General features: G+C 46.5%; 1 protein-coding gene across 1 annotated transcript in view; it reads right to left on the minus strand.

Annotated features, from left to right (window-relative positions):
- Positions 1 to 1712: 1712 nt before the first annotated feature.
- The window catches only part of ptpro (protein tyrosine phosphatase receptor type O), a gene marked incomplete at its 5' end in the record, with an annotated part of 54398 nt that continues 35654 nt past the window's right edge, over positions 1713 to 20456 (minus strand). Inside the window, 8 exon segments of the mRNA XM_046335369.1 lie at positions 1713 to 1833; positions 4080 to 4199; positions 9684 to 9819; positions 11049 to 11203; positions 17245 to 17502; positions 18313 to 18389; positions 18592 to 18682; positions 19138 to 19219. Coding sequence (XP_046191325.1) covers positions 4098 to 4199; positions 9684 to 9819; positions 11049 to 11203; positions 17245 to 17502; positions 18313 to 18389; positions 18592 to 18682; positions 19138 to 19219 — 901 coding nt within the window.

The following is a 20456-nucleotide window of genomic DNA, read 5'->3' on the forward strand; positions in this document are numbered from 1 at the left end:
GTCGGCCTTTCCTGAGCAACTGTCTGTAACAGGCCTTTCCTCCAAGAGCAACCTGTCTGTAACAGGCCTTTCCTCCAAGAGCAGTCTGTCTGTAACAGGCCTTTCCTCCAAGAGCAATCTGTCTGTAACAGGCCTTTCCTCCAAGAGCAACCTGTCTGTAACAGGCCTTTCCTCCAAGAGCAACCTGTCTGTAACAGGCCTTTCCTCCAAGAGCAACCTGTCTGTAACAGGCCTTTCCTCCAAGAGCAACCTGTCTGTAACAGCCTTTCCTCCAAGAGCAACCTGTCTGTAACAGGCCTTTCCTCCAAGAGCAGTCTGTCTGTAACAGGCCTTTCCTCCAGCGCCTTTCTCCGTCCAGGGTCCAAGAGCAGTCTGTCTGTAAAGTAGAGAGTCTGAAAGTTTGTTGCAGTTGGTCCAGACGGTGTCTGATATGTGAAGTTTGTTGGAGACGGTGTCTGATATGTGAAGTTTGTTGGAGACGGTGTCTGATATGTGAAGTTTGTTGGAGACTGTGTCTGATATGTGAAGTTTGTTGGAGACGGTGTCTGAGATGTGAAGTTTGTTGGAGACGGTGTCTGATATGTGAACCTTGTTGTAGTTGGAGACGGTGTCTGAGCTGTGAACCTTGTTGTAGTTGGAGACGGTGTCTGATATGTGAACCTTGTTGGAGACTGTGTCTGAGATGTGAAGTTTGTTGGAGACGGTGTCTGAGCTGTGAACCTTGTTGGAGACGGTGTCTGATATGTGAATCTTGTTGGAGACGGTGTCTGAGCTGTGAACCTTGTTGTAGTTGGAGACGGTCTGAGATGTGAACCTTGTTGGAGACGGTGTCTGAGATGTGAACCTTGTTGGAGACGGTGTCTGAGATGTGAACCTTGTTGGAGACGGTGTCTGATATGTGAACCTTGTTGGAGACGGTGTCTGAGCTGTGAACCTTGTTGTAGTTGGAGACGGTGTCTGAGATGTGAAGTTTGTTGGAGACGGTGTCTGAGCTGTGAACCTTGTTGGAGACGGTGTCTGATATGTGAACCTTGTCTGAGATGTGAAGTTTGTTGGAGACGGTGTCTGAGCTGTGAACCTTGTTGGAGACGGTGTCTGAGATGTGAACCTTGTTGGAGACGGTGTCTGAGATGTGAACCTTGTTGTAGTTGGAGACGGTGTCTGAGATGTGAACCTTGTTGGAGACGGTGTCTGAGCTGTGAACCTTGTTGGAGACGGTGTCTGAGATGTGAACCTTGTTGGAGACGGTGTCTGAGATGTGAACCTTGTTGGAGACGGTGTCTGAGATGTGAACCTTGTTGGAGACGGTGTCTGATATGTGAACCTTGTTGGAGACGGTGTCTGAGATGTGAACCTTGTTGGAGACGGTGTCTGAGATGTGAAGTTTGTTGGAGACGGTGTCTGAGATGTGAACCACTCTCATTTCAGTTCAGTTCCACTAAGTTGCTGTGTGAAAGATGGGTCCACACTCCCTCTAGACAAGGTACGTGTCCTTTTATAAGAGACGTTTCATCACTCAGAGGGGTCATGCTGCTGTCCCAACCAGCCTGGTTCCTGATGTCTCGGTCAGTTGTGCTGTAGTCCTGCTGAAGGTTGAATAGGAGAAACAACATCAAGCTTCATAGGGCCAGAACTCCTGGTCTGAGTCAGTGAACGAGCCTCCTTCAGACCCCTGTTCAATCCCACACAACTAACACCAATTAAAACTACAATCCATCTTCATGTTGTTCTTCTTGTGTTGTTGTCAGATTAGTCAAACATTCTGTGTTCATTTATTTTGTTGTATCAATGATGAAACGTGTCTCGGTAGAGAACGGATGCCTGAAGCACGGCCTGCAACAGGAAGAACAGGGTTAGTATAGAACTGCTAATGTAGGGACCTGCTCAGATATAGTCTCTCCATCTGATAACAGAGAGGTGATTCAGAGGGGTTAGTATAGAACTGCTAGTGTAGGGACCTGCTCAGAGGGGTTAGTATAGAACTGCTAGTGTAGGGACCTGCTCAGATATAGTCTCCATCTGATAACAGAGAGGTGATTCAGAGGGGTTAGTATAGAACTGCTAGTGTAGGGACCTGCTCAGAGGGGTTAGTATAGAACTGCTAGTGTAGGGACCTGCTCAGATAGAGAGGATGACTATAGATTCAGAGGGGTGACTATAGATTCAGAAGGGTGGCTATAGATTCAGAGGGGTGGCTATATATTCAGAGGGGTGGCTATAGATTCAGAGGGGTGTCTATATATTCAGAGGGGTGGCTATAGATTCAGAGGGGTGGCTATAGATTCAGAGGGGTGGCTATAGATTCAGAGGGGTGTCTATATATTCAGAGGGGTGGCTATAGATTCAGAGGGGTGGCTATAGATTCAGAGGGGTGGCTATATATTCAGAGGGGTGGCTATATATTCAGAGGGGTGGCTATAGATTCAGAGGGGTGTCTATATATTCAGAGGGGTGGCTATAGATTCAGAGGGGTGGCTATAGATTCAGAGGGGTGGCTATAGATTCAGAGGGGTGGCTATATATTCAGAGGGGTGGCTATAGATTCAGAGGGGTGGCTATAGATTCAGAGGGGTGGCTATAGATTCAGAGGGGTGGCTATAGATTCAGAGGGGTGGCTATATATTCAGAGGGGTGGCTATAGATTCAGAGGGGTGGCTATAGATTCAGAGGGGTGGCTATAGATTCAGAGGGGTGCCCATAGATTCAGAGGGGTGGCTATAGATTCAGAGGGGTGGCTATAGATTCAGAGGGGTGGCTATAGATTCAGAGGGGTGTCTATATATTCAGAGGGGTGGCTATATATTCAGAGGGGTGCCTATAGATTCAGAGGGGTGGCTATAGATTCAGAGGGGTGCCCATAGATTCAGAGGGGTACCCATAGATTCAGAGGGGTGTCTATATATTCAGAGGGGTGGCAAAAGATTCAGAGGGGTGGCTATAGATTCAGAGGGGTGGCTATAGATTCAGAGGGGTGGCTATAGATTCAGAGGGGTGGCTATAGATTCAGAGGGGTGGCTATAGATTCAGAGGGGTGGCTATAGATTCAGAGGGGTGGCTATAGATTCAGAGGGGTGCCCATAGATTCAGAGGGGTGGCTATAGATTCAGAGGGGTGGCTATAGATTCAGAGGGGTGGCTATAGATTCAGAGGGGTGGCTATAGATTCAGAGGGGTGGCTATAGATTCAGAGGGTTGGCTATAGATTCAGAGGGCTGGCTATAGATTCAGAGGGGTGGCTATAGATTCAGAGGGGTGCCCATAGATTCAGAGGGGTGGCTATAGATTCAGAGGGGTGGCTATAGATTCAGAGGGGTGGCTATAGATTCAGAGGGGTGGCTATAGATTCAGAGGGGTGGCTATATATTCAGAGGGGTGGCTATAGATTCAGAGGGGTGGCTATAGATTCAGAGGGGTACCCATAGATTCAGAGGGGTGTCTATATATTCAGAGGGGTGGCTATAGATTCAGAGGGGTGGCTATAGATTCAGAGGGGTGGCTATAGATTCAGAGGGGTGGCTATAGATTCAGAGGGGTGGCTATATATTCAGAGGGGTGGCTATAGATTCAGAGGGTGTCTATATATTCAGAGGGGTGGCTATATATTCAGAGGGGTGTCTATATATTCAGAGGGGTGGCTATAGATTCAGAGGGGTGGAGATTCAGAGGGGTGGCTATAGATTCAGAGGGTGGCTATAGATTCAGAGGGGTGGCTATAGATTCAGAGGGGTGGCTATAGATTCAGAGGGGTGGCTATAGATTCAGAGGGGTGGCTATAGATTCAGAGGGGTGGCTATAGATTCAGAGGGGTGGCTATAGATTCAGAGGGGTGGCTATAGATTCAGAGGGTGGCTATAGATTCAGAGGGTGGCTATAGATTCAGAGGGTGGCTATAGATTCAGAGGGGTGGCTATAGATTCAGAGGGGTGGCTATAGATTCAGAGGGGTGGCTATAGATTCAGAGGGGTGGCTATAGATTCAGAGGGGTGGCTATAGATTCAGAGGGGTGGCTATAGATTCAGAGGGGAGCCCATAGATTCAGAGGGGTGCCTATAGATTCACAGGGTGTCTACAGATTCTTACGTTGTGCAGGAGGCGTCACTAGGACTTGCTGATGTTCTCGTAGATGACATCACTGGTGATGGACTGTGTCTTCTTCTTCCACATCAGCAGGACACACTGGTGGATGAACACATACTGCTCCTACAGGAAGTGACGTCATACAGGAAGAATGTTTTAGTGACCGTGCATAAGTATGTCTGAAATGGCACCCTATTCCCCATATAGTGCCCTAGTTCTGACCAGAGCCCTATTCCCCATATAGTGCCCTAGTTCTGACCAGAGCCCTATTCCCCATATAGTGCCCTAGTTCTGACCAGAGCCCTATTCCCCACATAGTGCCCTAGTTCTGACCAGAGCCCTATTCCCCATATAGTGCCCTAGTTCTGACCAGAGCCCTATTCCCCATATAGTGCCCTAGTTCTGACCAGAGCCCTATTCCCCATATAGTGCCCTAGTTCTGACCAGAGCCCTATTCCCCATATAGTGCCCTAGTTCTGACCAGAGCCATATTCCCCATATAGTGCCCTAGTTCTGACCAGAGCCCCATTCCCCATATAGTGCCCTAGTTCTGACCAGAGCCCTATTCCCCATATAGTGCCCTATATTCCCCATATAGTGCCCTAGTTCTGACCAGAGCCCTATTCCCCATATAGTGCCCTAGTTCTGACCAGAGCCCATTCCCCATATAGTGCCCTAGTTCTGACCAGAGCCCTATTCCCCATATAGTGCCCTAGTTCTGACCAGAGCCCTATTCCCCATATAGTGCCCTAGTTCTGACCAGAGCCCTATTCCCCATATAGTGCCCTAGTTCTGACCAGAGCCCTATTCCCCATATAGTGCCCTAGTTCTGACCAGAGCCCTATTCCCCATATAGTGCCCTAGTTCTGACCAGAGCCCTATTCCCCATATAGTGCCCTAGTTCTGACCAGAGCCCTATTCCCCATATAGTGCCCTAGTTCTGACCAGAGCCCTATTCCCCATATAGTGCCCTAGTTCTGACCAGAGCCCTATTCCCCATATAGTGCCCTAGTTCTGACCAGAGCCCTATTCCCCATATAGTGCCCTAGTTCTGACCAGAGCCCTATTCCCCATATAGTGCCCTAGTTCTGACCAGAGCCCTATTCCCCATATAGTGCCCTAGTTCTGACCAGAGCCCTATTCCCCATATAGTGCCCTAGTTCTGACCAGAGCCCTATTCCCCATATAGTGCCCTAGTTCTGACCAGAGCCCTATTCCCCATATAGTGCCCTAGTTCTGACCAGAGCCCTATTCCCCATATAGTGCCCTAGTTCTGACCAGAGCCCTATTCCCCATATAGTGCCCTAGTTCTGACCAGAGCCCTATTCCCCATATAGTGCCCTAGTTCTGACCAGAGCCCTATTCCCCATATAGTGCCCTAGTTCTGACCAGAGCCCTATTCCCCATATAGTGCCCTAGTTCTGACCAGAGCCCTATTCCCCATATAGTGCCCTAGTTCTGACCAGAGCCCTATTCCCCATATAGTGCCCTAGTTCTGACCAGAGCCCTATTCCCCATATAGTGCCCTAGTTCTGACCAGAGCCCTATTCCCCATATAGTGCCCTAGTTCTGACCAGAGCCCTATTCCCCATATAGTGCCCTAGTTCTGACCAGAGCCCTATTCCCCATATAGTGCCCTAGTTCTGACCAGAGCCCTATTCCCCATATAGTGCCTAGTTCTGACCAGAGCCCTATTCTAGTTCTGACCAGAGCCCTATTCCCCATATAGTGCCCTAGTTCTGACCAGAGCCCTATTCCCCATATAGTGCCCTAGTTCTGACCAGAGCCCTATTCCCCATATAGTGCCCTAGTTCAGACCAGAGCCCTATTCCCCATATAGTGCCCTAGTTCTGACCAGAGCCCTATTCCCCATATAGTGCCCTAGTTCTGACCAGAGCCCTATTCCCCATATAGTGCCCTAGTTCTGACCAGAGCCCTATTCCCCCTAGTTTCCCCTATTCCCCATAGTGCCCTAGTTCTGACCAGAGCCCTATTCCCCATATAGTGCCCTAGTTCAGACCAGAGCCCTATTCCCCATATAGTGCCCTAGTTCTGACCAGAGCCCTATTCCCCATATAGTGCCCTAGTTCAGACCAGAGCCCTATTCCCCATATAGTGCCCTAGTTCTGACCAGAGCCCTATTCCCCATATAGTGCCCTAGTTCAGACCAGAGCCCTATTCCCCATATAGTGCCCTAGTTCTGACCAGAGCCCTATTCCCCATATAGTGCCCTAGTTCTGACCAGAGCCCTATTCCCCATATAGTGCCCTAGTTCTGACCAGAGCCCTATTCCCCATATAGTGCCCTAGTTCTGACCAGAGCCCTATTCCCCATATAGTGCCCTAGTTCAGACCAGAGCCCTATTCCCCATATAGTGCCCTAGTTCTGACCAGAGCCCTATTCCCCATATAGTGCCCTAGTTCTGACCAGAGCCCTATTCCCCATATAGTGCCCTAGTTCTGACCAGAGCCCTATTCCCCATATAGTGCCCTAGTTCTGACCAGAGCCCTATTCCCCATATAGTGCCCTAGTTCTGACCAGAGCACTATTCCCCACATAGTGCCCTAGTTCAGACCAGAGCCCTATTCCCCATATAGTGCCCTAGTTCTGACCAGAGCCCTATTCCCCATATAGTGCCCTAGTTCTGACCAGAGCCCTATTCCCCATATAGTGCCCTAGTTCTGACCAGAGCCCTATTCCCCATATAGTGCCCTAGTTCTGACCAGAGCCCTATTCCCCATATAGTGCCCTAGTTCAGACCAGAGCCCTATTCCCCATATAGTGCCCTAGTTCTGACCAGAGCCCTATTCCCCATATAGTGCCCTAGTTCTGACCAGAGCCCTATTCCCCATATAGTGCCCTAGTTCTGACCAGAGCCCTATTCCCCATATAGTGCCCTAGTTCTGACCAGAGCCCTATTCCCCATATAGTGCCCTAGTTCTGACCAGAGCCCTATTCCCCATATAGTGCCCTAGTTCTGACCAGAGCCCTATTCCCCATATAGTGCCCTAGTTCTGACCAGAGCACTATTCCCCACATAGTGCCCTAGTTCAGACCAGAGCCCTATTCCCCATATAGTGCCCTAGTTCTGACCAGAGCCCTATTCCCCATATAGTGCCCTAGTTCTGACCAGAGCCCTATTCCCCATATAGTGCCCTAGTTCTGACCAGAGCCCTATTCCCCATATAGTGCCCTAGTTCAGACCAGAGCCCTATTCCCCATATAGTGCCCTAGTTCTGACCAGAGCCCTATTCCCCATATAGTGCCCTAGTTCTGACCAGAGCCCTATTCCCCATATAGTGCCCTAGTTCTGACCAGAGCCCTATTCCCCATATAGTGCCCTAGTTCTGACCAGAGCCCTATTCCCCATATAGTGCCCTAGTTCTGACCAGAGCCCTATTCCCCATATAGTGCCCTAGTTCTGACCAGAGCCCTATTCCCCATATAGTGCCCTAGTTCTGACCAGAGCACTATTCCCCCATAGTGCCCTAGTTCAGACCAGAGCCCTATTCCCCATATAGTGCCCTAGTTCTGACCAGAGCCCTATTCCCCATATAGTGCCCTAGTTCTGACCAGAGCCCTATTCCCCATATAGTGCCCTAGTTCTGACCAGAGCCCTATTCCCCATATAGTGCCCTAGTTCTGACCAGAGCCCTATTCCCCATATAGTGCCCTAGTTCAGACCAGAGCCCTATTCCCCATATAGTGCCCTAGTTCTGACCAGAGCCCTATTCCCCATATAGTGCCCTAGTTCTGACCAGAGCCCTATTCCCCATATAGTGCCCTAGTTCTGACCAGAGCCCTATTCCCCATATAGTGCCCTAGTTCTGACCAGAGCCCTATTCCCCATATAGTGCCCTAGTTCTGACCAGAGCCCTATTCCCCATATAGTGCCCTAGTTCTGACCAGAGCCCTATTCCCCATATAGTGCCCTAGTTCTGACCAGAGCCCTATTCCCCACATAGTGCCCTAGTTCAGACCAGAGCCCTATTCCCCATATAGTGCCCTAGTTCTGACCAGAGCCCTATTCCCCATATAGTGCCCTAGTTCTGACCAGAGCCCTATTCCCCATATAGTGCCCTAGTTCTGACCAGAGCCCTATTCCCCATATAGTGCCCTAGTTCAGACCAGAGACCTATTCCCCATATAGTGCCCTAGTTCAGACCAGAGCCCTATTCCCCACATAGTGCCCTAGTTCAGACCAGAGACCAGATGGGGCCCTACAGTACCTCGGTCTGAGGGGAAAGGAGAGAGTCTGACCAGAGACCAGATGGGGCCCTACAGTACCTCGGTCTGAGGGGAAAGGAGACAGTCAGACCAGAGACCAGGTGGGGCCCTACAGTACCTCGGTCTGAGGGGAAAGGAGACAGTCTGACCAGAGACCAGATGGGGCCCTACAGTACCTCGGTCTGAGGGGAAAGGAGACAGTCTGACCAGAGACCAGATGGGACCCTACAGTACCTCGGTCTGAGGGGAAAGGAGACAGTCTGACCAGAGACCAGATGGGACCCTACAGTACCTCGGTCTGAGGGGAAAGGAGAGAGTCTGACCAGAGACCAGATGGGGCCCTACAGTACCTCGGTCTGAGGGGAAAGGAGACAGTCTGACCAGAGACCAGATGGGGCCCTACAGTACCTCGGTCTGAGGGGAAAGGAGACAGTCAGACCAGAGACCAGATGGGGCCCTACAGTACCTCGGTCTGAGGGGAAAGGAGACAGTCTGACCAGAGACCAGATGGGACCCTACAGTACCTCCATCTGAGGGGAAAGGAGACAGAGTCTAACCTCTGTCTGGACCATGGAGAGTCTGAATGTAAAGTGGGACAGTGTCGATGAGACCTCATCTCAGATCCTAACCCTAACCCCCACTGGGACTGTCTCTTATCCTCTGTCTGAACCATGGAGAGTCGATGAGACCCCATCTCATCTCAGATCCTAACCCTTAACCGCCACTGGGACTGTCTCTTACCTCTGTCTGGACCATGGAGAGTCGATGAGACCTCATCTCATCTCAGATCCTAACCCTTAACCCCCACTGGGACTGTCTCTTACCTCTGTCTGGACCATGGAGAGTCGATGAGACCTCATCTCATCTCAGATCCTAACCCTAAACCCCACTGGGACTGTCTCTAACCTCTGTCTGGACCATGGAGAGTCGATGAGACCTCATCTCAGATCCTAACCCTAAACCTAACCCCCACTGGGACTGTCTCTTACCTCTGTCTGGACCATGGAGAGTCGATGAGACCTCATCTCAGATCCTAACCCTAACCCTAACCCCCACTGGGACTGTCTCTAACCTCTGTCTGGACCATGGAGAGTCGATGAGACCTCATCTCAGATCCTAACCCTAACCCCCACTGGGACTGTCTCTTACCTTTCTGGACCATGGAGATTCGATGAGACCTCATCTCAGATCCTAACCCTTAAACCCCCACTGGGACTGTCTCTAACCTCTGTCTGGACCATGGAGAGTCGATGAGACCTCATCTCAGATCCTAACCCTAACCCACACTGGGACTGTCTCTAACCTCTGTCTGGACCATGGAGAGTCGATGAGACCTCATCTCAGATCCTAACCCTAACCCCCACTGGGACTGTCTCTAACCTCTGTCTGGACCATGGAGAGTCGATGAGACCTCATCTCAGACACCATACCCAGGATGTCAGTATACTCATGTTCTCTGATGTGCTGCATCAGTCGGTCCAGAGCGATGAAGGTCCCTGTCCGGCCCACACCAGCACTGTGGAGACAACACAACATCCTGTTAGTGGAGAGACACAACATCCTGTTAGTGGAGAGACACAACATCCTGTTAGTGGAGAGACACAACATCCTGTTAGTGGAGAGACACAACATCCTGTTAGTGGAGAGACACAACATCCTGTTAGTGGAGAGATACAACATCCTGTTAGTGGAGAGATACAACATCCTGTTAGTGGAGAGACACAACATCCTGTTAGTGGAGAGACACAACATCCTGTTGGTGGAGAGATACAACATCCTGTTAGTGGAGAGACACAACATCCTGTTGGTGGAGAGATACAACATCCTGTTAGTGGAGAGACACAACATCCTGTTAGTGGAGAGACACAACATCCTGTTGGTGGAGAGATACAACATCCTGTTAGTGGAGAGACACAACATCCTGTTGGTGGAGAGATACAACATCCTGTTAGTGGAGAGACACCAGCACTGTGGAGAGACACCAGCACCTTGGAGAGACACCAGCACTGTGGAGAGACACCAGCACTGTGGAGAGACACCAGCACTGTGGAGAGACACCAGCACTGTGGAGAGACACCAGTACTGTGGAGAGACACCAGCACTGTGGAGAGACACCAGCACTGTGGAGAGACACCAGCACTGTGGAGAGACATGGCCCTGTAGAGCTGTCAACTCATGAATAACCTCTGATAACCGTCTGACTTCTCACTATGGTTTGAGTGGCTCAGTTGCCTCTGCACTGATTGGAAAGGACTTGACAGCTGAAGACAACATGGTTGACATGGCTGTTAGTGGAGAGACACCAGCACTGTGGAGAGACACCAGCACTGTAGAGACAACATGGTTGACATGGCTGTTAGTGGAGAGACACCAGCACTGTGGAGAGACACCAGCACTGTGGAGAGACACCACCACTGTGAAGACAACATGGTTGACTCTCAATCAATGCAGTGAAAGAGTGTTCTGTAGAGAAATGTTTGTTACTAGGAAACTGTTTATAGTTTAAAAAGGCCTGGTTTTCTCAATTCTTTTACAAGTGACAATTTTCTCAAAGGAAACAGAGTTGTTTTGTTAATTGTTAGTTACCTTGTGGATTACTACTTGTGTAGACTGGAAGTTTGGTCTGAAGACTGTTTCTCTAAGGACTACTGGCTTCCATTTGGGAGCTCTCAGACAACTCTGTCTGAGTAACATGTCCCTGACAGCATGGCCCCTGTGGTTGAGCCTGGTAGACCCTGTACGTACCTGCAGTGAACCACAATGGGTTCTTTGGTGCGGTTGGCCTGCTGGCGGACGATGTGTACGAACTGCAGGATGCTATCGATGGCGTTGACCGTGGGGACACCGTGGTCCGGCCAGGACGTGTAGTTGAGGTGGAGGACGTCCTGAGACTCGTCAGCCTGCAGGGGGAGACACCACGGAAAGACAGACAGTTAGACAAGGCTGATGGATCAGTATACATCAGATCTCTCCATCCGGGTCGAGCTAACAGCAGGGCACCTCCTCCACCTCCACCTCCTAAAAAGGGGGAGACTTGCAAGCCGAAGAACACCACCCCAACCGTGAAGTACGGGGGTGGCAGCATCATGTTGTGGGTGTGCTTTGCTGCAGGAGGGACTGGTGCACTTCACAAAATAGATGGCATCATGAGTAGGGGAAATGATGTGGATATATTGAAGCAACATCTCAAGATATCAGTCAGGAAGTTAAAGCTTGGTCTTAAATGGGTCTTCCAAATGGACAATGACCCCAAGCATACTTCCAAAGTTGTGGTAAAATGGCTTAAGGACAACAAAGTCAAGGTATTGGAGTGGCCATCACAAAGCCCTCACCTCAATCCCATAGAAAATTTGTGGGCAGAACTGAAAAAGCGTGTGCGAGCAAGGAGGCCTACAAACCTGACTCAGTTACACCAGTTCTGTCAGGAACATCTGCTAACCATGTGTATGTGACAAATAAAATTTGATTTGATTTGATTTGATTTGATTTGATTTGATTTGATTTGAGGAATGGGACAAAATTCACCCAACTTATTGTGGGAAGCTTTTGGAAGTCTACCCGAAACGTTTGACCCAAGTTAAACTATTTAAAGGCAATGCTACCAAATACTAATTGACTGTAAACTTCTGACCCACTGGGAATGTGGTGAAAGAAATAAAAGCTGAAATAAATCATTCTCTCTACTATTATTCTGACATTTCACATTCTTAAAATAAAGTGGTGATCCTATCTGACCTAAAACAGACAACTTTTACTCGGATTAAATGTCAGGAATTGTGAAAAACTGAGTTTAAATGTCTTTGTCTGAGGTGTATGTAGACTTCCCACTTCAACTGTATATGCTGGTTAGGCTCTACACCCCTTTTAAAGCAGATTCATGTGCTTTATTTTAAGATTTGGCCACTTTAGTTGTGATACAAACCTTATTAAAACATATAGGCCTATGGGCTAGGCTACATGAGGTGTGATACTAACCTTATAGGACTATGGACTAGACTACATGAGGTGTGATACTAACCTTATAGGACTATGGACTAGGTAGGATACATGAGGTGTGATACTAACCTTATAGGACTATGGACTAGACTACATGAGGTGTGATACTAACCTTATAGGACTATGGGCTAGACTACATGAGGTGTGATACTAACCTTATAGGACTATGGACTAGACTACATGAGGTGTGATACTAACCTTATAGGACTATGGACTAGACTACATGAGGTGTGATACTAACTAGACTACATGAGGTGTGATACTAACTAGACTACATGAGGTGTGATACTAACTAGACTACATGAGGTGTGATACTAACTAGACTACATGAGGTGTGATACTAACCTTATAGGACTATGGACTAGGTAGGATACATGAGGTGTGATACTAACCTTATAGGACTATGGACTAGACTACATGAGGTGTGATACTAACCTTATAGGACTATGGACTAGACTACATGAGGTGTGATACTAACCTTATAGGACTATGGGCTAGACTACATGAGGTGTGATACTAACCTTATAGGACTATGGACTAGACTACATGAGGTGTGATACTAACCTTATAGGCCTATGGGCTAGACTACATGAGGTGTGATACTAACTAGACTACATGAGGTGTGATACTAACCTTATAGGACTATGGGCTAGACTACATGAGGTGTGATACTAACTAGACTACATGAGGTGTGATACTAACCTTATAGGACTATGGGCTAGACTACATGAGGTGTGATACTAACCTTATAGGACTATGGGCTAGACTACATGAGGTGTGATACTAACTAGACTACATGAGGTGTGATACTAACTAGACTACATGAGGTGTGATACTAACCTTATAGGACTATGGACTAGACTACATGAGGTGTGATACTAACTAGACTACATGAGGTGTGATACTAACCTTATAGGACTATGGGCTATACTACATGAGGTGTGATACTAACCTTATAGGACTATGGGCTAGACTACATGAGGTGTGATACTAACTAGACTACATGAGGTGTGATACTAACTAGACTACATGAGGTGTGATACTAACCTTATAGGACTATGGACTAGACTACATGAGGTGTGATACTAACTAGACTACATGAGGTGTGATACTAACCTTATAGGACTATGGGCTAGACTACATGAGGTGTGATACTAACCTTATAGGACTATGGACTAGACTACATGAGGTGTGATACTAACCTTATAGGACTATGGACTAGACTACATGAGGTGTGATACTAACCTTATAGGACTATGGACTAGACTACATGAGGTGTGATACTAACCTTATAGGACTATGGACTAGACTACATGAGGTGTGATACTAACCTTATAGGACTATGGACTAGACTACATGAGGTGTGATACTAACCTTATAGGACTATGGACTAGACTACATGAGGTGTGATACTAACCTTATAGGACTATGGACTAGACTACATGAGGTGTGATACTAACCTTATAGGCCTATGGACTAGACTACATGAGGTGTGATACTAACCTTATAGGACTATGGACTAGACTACATGAGGTGTGATACTAACCTTATAGGACTATGGACTAGACTACATGAGGTGTGATACTAACCTTATAGGCCTATGGACTAGACTACATGAGGTGTGATACTAACCTTATAGGACTATGGACTAGACTACATGAGGTGTGTTACTAACCTTATAGGACTATGGACTAGAGTACATGAGGTGTGATACTAACCTTATAGGTCTATGGACTAGACTACATGAGGTGTGATACTAACTAGACTACATGAGGTGTGATACTAACCTTATAGGTCTATGGACTAGAGTACATGAGGTGTGATACTAACCTTATAGGTCTATGGACTAGACTACATGAGGTGTGTTACTAACCTTATAGGACTATGGACTAGACTACATGAGGTGTGATACTAACCTTATAGGACTATGGGCTAGACTACATGAGGTGTGTTACTAACCTTATAGGACTATGGACTAGACTACATGAGGTGTGTTACTAACCTTATAGGACTATGGACTAGAGTACATGAGGTGTGATACTAACCTTATAGGTCTATGGACTAGAGTACATGAGGTGTGATACTAACCTTATAGGTCTATGGACTAGACTACATGAGGTGTGATACTAACCTTATAGGTCTATGGACTAGACTACATGAGGTGTGATACTAACCTTATAGGACTATGGACTAGACTACATGAGGTGTGATACTAACTAGACTACATGAGGTGTGATACTAACTAGACTACATGAGGTGTGATACTAACCTTATAGGACTATGGGCTAGACTACATAATGAGATACTAACCTTATAGGACTATGGACTAGACTACATAATGAGATACTAACCTTATAGGACTATGGGCTAGACTACATGAGGTGTGATACTAACTAGACTACATGAGGTGTGATACTAACCTTATAGGACTATGGACTAGACTACATGAGGTGTGATACTAACCTTATAGGACTATGGACTAGACTACATGAGGTGTGATACTAACTAGACTACATGAGGTGTGATACTAACCTTATAGGACTATGGGCTAGACTACATGAGGTGTGATACTAACCTTATAGGTCTATGGACTAGAGTACATGAGGTGTGATACTAACCTTATAGGACTATGGACTAGACTACATGAGGTGTGATACTAACTAGACTACATGAGGTGTGATACTAACTAGACTACATGAGGTTTGATACTAACTAGACTACATGAGGTGTGATACTAACTAGACTACATGAGGTGTGATACTAACTAGACTACATGAGGTGTGATACTAACTAGACTACATGAGGTGTGATACTACCTAGACTACATGAGGTGTGATACTAACTAGACTACATGAGGTGTGATACTAACTAGACTACATGAGGTGTGATACTAACCTTATAGGACTATGGACTAGACTACATGAGGTGTGATACTAACTAGACTACATGAGGTGTGATACTAACTAGACTACATGAGGTGTGATACTAACTAGACTACATGAGGTGTGATACTAACTAGACTACATGAGGTGTGATACTAACTAGACTACATGAGGTGTGATACTAACTAGACTACATGAGGTGTGATACTAACTAGACTACATGAGGTGTGATACTAACTAGACTACATGAGGTGTGATACTAACCTTATAGGACTATGGACTAGACTACATGAGGTGTGATACTAACTAGACTACATGAGGTGTGATACTAACCTTATAGGACTATGGACTAGACTACATGAGGTGTGATACTAACCTTATAGGACTATGGGCTAGACTACATGAGGTGTGATACTAACCTTATAGGACTATGGACTAGACTACATGAGGTGTGATACTAACCTTATAGGACTATGGGCTAGACTACATGAGGTGTGATACTAACCTTATAGGACTATGGACTAGACTACATGAGGTGTGATACTAACCTTATAGGACTATGGACTAGACTACATGAGGTGTGATACTAACCTTATAGGACTATGGACTAGACTACATGAGGTGTGATACTAACTAGACTACATGAGGTGTGATACTAACTAGACTACATGAGGTGTGATACTAACTAGACTACATGAGGTGTGATACTAACTAGACTACATGAGGTGTGATACTAACTAGACTACATGAGGTGTGATACTAACTAGACTACATGAGGTGTGATACTAACTAGACTACATGAGGTGTGATACTAACTAGACTACATGAGGTGTGATACTAACCTTATAGGACTATGGACTAGACTACATGAGGTGTGATACTAACTAGACTACATGAGGTGTGATACTAACTAGACTACATGAGGTGTGATACTAACTAGACTACATGAGGTGTGATACTAACTAGACTACATGAGGTGTGATACTAACTAGACTACATGAGGTGTGATACTAACTAGACTACATGAGGTGTGATACTAACTAGACTACATGAGGTGTGATACTAACTAGACTACATGAGGTGTGATACTAACCTTATAGGACTATGGACTAGACTACATGAGGTGTGATACTAACTAGACTACATGAGGTGTGATACTAACCTTATAGGACTATGGACTAGACTACATGAGGTGTGATACTAACCTTATAGGACTATGGGCTAGACTACATGAGGTGTGATACTAACCTTATAGGACTATGGACTAGACTACATGAGGTGTGATACTAACCTTATAGGACTATGGGCTAGACTACATGAGGTGTGATACTAACCTTATAGGACTATGGACTAGACTACATGAGGTGTGATACTAACCTTATAGGACTATGGGCTAGACTACATGAGGTGTGATACTAACCTTATAGGACTATGGACTAGACTACATGAGGTGTGATACTAACCTTATAGGACTATGGGCTAGACTACATGAGGTGTGATACTAACCTTATAGGACTATGGACTAGACTACATGAGGTGTGATACTAACCTTATAGGACTATGGACTAGACTACATGAGGTGTGATACTAACCTTATAGGACTATGGGCTAGACTACATGAGGTGTGATACTAACCTTATAGGACTATGGACTAGACTACATAATGAGATACTAACCTTATAGGACTATGGACTAGACTACATGAGGTGTGATACTAACCTTATAGGCCTATGGACTAGACTACATGAGGTGTGATACTAACCTTATAGGCCTATGGACTAGACTACATGAGGTGTGATACTAACCTTATAGGACTATGGACTAGACTACATGAGGTGTGATACTAACCTTATAGGACTATGGACTAGACTACATGAGGTGTGATACTAACCTTATAGGTCTATGGGCTAGACTACATGAGGTGTGTTAATCTTGTCTTTACATATCCCAAATAATATCTGTTCAGCGTTTAAAGTAGTTCTCGTGCAACTAGAGTTGTTTGGTTTGTTAAAGTTTGAAATCAGTGTTGTTGGTTGGTCATGTGATGCTGTAGACCCACTCACATATCCCAGTCTGAAGTTCCTTATGGTCCACTCTGGAGACTCTGACTCCAACAGCATCTCCACACTGATCTCTCCGTAGGTCACCGGCTCATCTGTGAATGGCCAGTAGTGGTCACACTTCACCCTGCGTCTCTCGTTGCACTGCGTCAGCATCACAATGATGTGGCTCTTCTGCTGCAGGATCATGTTCCAGAAGTCGTTCCTCGTCTCAGGCAGAGGACCCTGGGTAGCGATGTACTCTCTGGGTGATTTATAACCCTGTAGAAAACCAGTTGGTATGTACTGTTACTAACTGGTATGTAGCTGGTGTGTAGTGGTACTAACTGGCATGTAGATGGTATGAACTGGTACAAACTGGTATGTAGTTGGTATGTACTGGTACTTACTGGTATGTAGTTGGTATGTACTGGTACTTACTGGTATGTAGTTGGTATGTACTGGTACTTACTGGTATGTAGTTGGTATGTACTGGTACTTACTGGTATGTAGCTGGTGTGTAGTGGTACTAACTGGTATGTAGTTGGTATGTACTGGTACTTAATGGTATGTAGTTGGTATGTACTGGTACTTACTGTTATGTAGTTGGTATGTACTGGTACTTACTGGTATGTAGTTGGTATGTACTGGTACTTACTGTTATGTAGTTGGTATGTACTGGTACTTACTGGTATGTAGTTGGTATGTACTGGTACTTACTGGTATGTAGTTGGTATGTACTGGTACTTACTGGTATGTAGTTGGTATGTACTGGTACTTACTGTTATGTAGTTGGTATGTACTGATACTTACTGGTATGTAGCTGGTGTGTAGTGGTACTAACTGGTATGTAGTTGGTATGTACTGGTACTTAATGGTATGTAGTTGGTATGTACTGGTACTTACTGTTATGTAGTTGGTATGTACTGGTACTTACTGGTATGTAGTTGGTATGTACTGGTACTTACTGTTATGTAGTTGGTATGTACTGGTACTTACTGGTATGTAGTTGGTATGTACTGGTACTTACTGGTATGTAGTTGGTATGTACTGGTACTTACTGGTATGTAGTTGGTATGTACTGGTACTTACTGGTATGTAGTTGGCGTTGATGTAGTCTGATCCCTCGTCGTTATGTAAATAGATCACCTTCACTCTGCTGAAGTCATCTGGGGAAAGTCATGGTTCTATTCAGTACTCATCAGTGATCCTGTCTGGTCCTACAGACAAACTACCATGTTAAAGCATACTGTTATATATGGCTTAGTGTCTGCTACTGTTTCCTGTCTGGTCCTACAGACAAACTACCATGTTAAAGCATACTGTTATATATGGCTTAGTGTCTGCTACTGTTTCCTGTCGGTCACTCACACGGCAGGATGTTGGTGTAGCGGTTCTTGGGTCTGTTGATAGGCAGGTCTGCTGCATCATGGGAAAGATCCAGACCTACGCTCTTCAGCTCCTACAACATGACAGACACATGACAGACACATGACAGACACATGACAGACACATGACAGACACATGACAGACACATGACAGACACATGACAGACACATGACAGACACATGACAGGCCATGACAGACACATGACAGACACATGACAGACACATGACAGACACATGACAGGCCATGACAGACACATGACAGACACATGACAGACACATGACAGACACATGACAGACACATGACAGACACATGACAGACACATGACAGACACATGACAGACACATGACAGACACATGACAGACACATGACAGACACATGACAGGCCATGACAGACACATGACAGACACATGACAGACACATGACAGACACATGACAGGCCATGACAGACACATGACAGGCCATGAGCGACGACTCAAACACAATATCTAATCCAGCTTTAACATGATCATTAGGTCATCAGAATACTACCTCAAACTGCAGAGAGAACTTGTAGGCGGAGTCTTTGCTCATGTCTTTGAGGTACGCATCAAAGTCATCCATCTGGACAGGGCTGAAACACAACACACAGAACAGTCATCCAGCTGGACAGGGCTGAAACACAACACACAGAACAGTCATCCAGCTGGACAGGGCTGAAACACAACACACAGAACAGTCATCCATCTGGACAGGGCTGAAACACAACACACAGAACTGTCATCCATCTGGACAGGGCTGAAACACAACACACAGAACAGTCATCCAGCTGGACAGGGCTGAAACACAACACACAGAACTGTCATCCATCTGGACAGGGCTGAAACACAACACACAGAACAGTCATCCAGCTGGACAGGGCTGAAACACAACACACAGAACAGTCATCCATCTGGACAGGGCTGAAACACAACACACAGAACTGTCATCCATCTGGACAGGGCTGAAACACAACACACAGAACAGTCATCCAGCTGGACAGGGCTGAAACACAACACACAGAACAGTCATCCAGCTGGACAGGGCTGAAACACAACACACAGAACAGTCATCCAGCTGGACAGGGCTGAAACACAACACACAGAACAGTCATCCAGCTGGACAGGGCTGAAACACAACACACAGAACAGTCATCCAGCTGGACAGGGCTGAAACACAACACACAGAACAGTCATCCAGCTGGACAGGGCTGAAACACAACACACAGAACAGTCATCCAGCTGGACAGGGCTGAAACACAACACACAGAACAGTCATCCATCTGGACAGGGCTGAAACACAACACACAGAACAGTCATCCATCTGGACAGGGCTGAAACACAACACACAGAACAGTCATCCATCTGGACAGGGCTGAAACACAACAGTCATCCAGCTGGACAGGGCTGAAACACAACACACAGAACAGTCATCCATCTGGACAGGGCTGAAACACAACACATGGAACAGTCATCCAGTTGGACAGGGCTGAAACACAACACACAGAACAGTCATCCATCTGGACAGGGCTGAAACACAACAGTCATCCAGCTGGACAGGGCTGAAACACAACACACAGAACAGTCATCTAGCTGGACAGGGCTGAAACACAACAGTCATCCAGTTGGACAGGGCTGAAACACAACAGTCATCCAGCTGGACAGGGCTGAAACACAACAGTCATCCATCTGGACAGGGCTGAAACACAACAGTCATCCAGCTGGACAGGGCTGAAACACAACACACAGAACAGTCATCCAGCTGGACAGGGCTGAAACACAACAGTCATCCAGCTGGACAGGGCTGAAACACAACACACAGAACAGTCATCC

The sequence above is a fragment of the Oncorhynchus gorbuscha genome, unplaced genomic scaffold, assembly GCF_021184085.1.
Source record: "Oncorhynchus gorbuscha isolate QuinsamMale2020 ecotype Even-year unplaced genomic scaffold, OgorEven_v1.0 Un_scaffold_724, whole genome shotgun sequence".
NCBI lineage: Eukaryota > Metazoa > Chordata > Actinopteri > Salmoniformes > Salmonidae > Oncorhynchus > Oncorhynchus gorbuscha.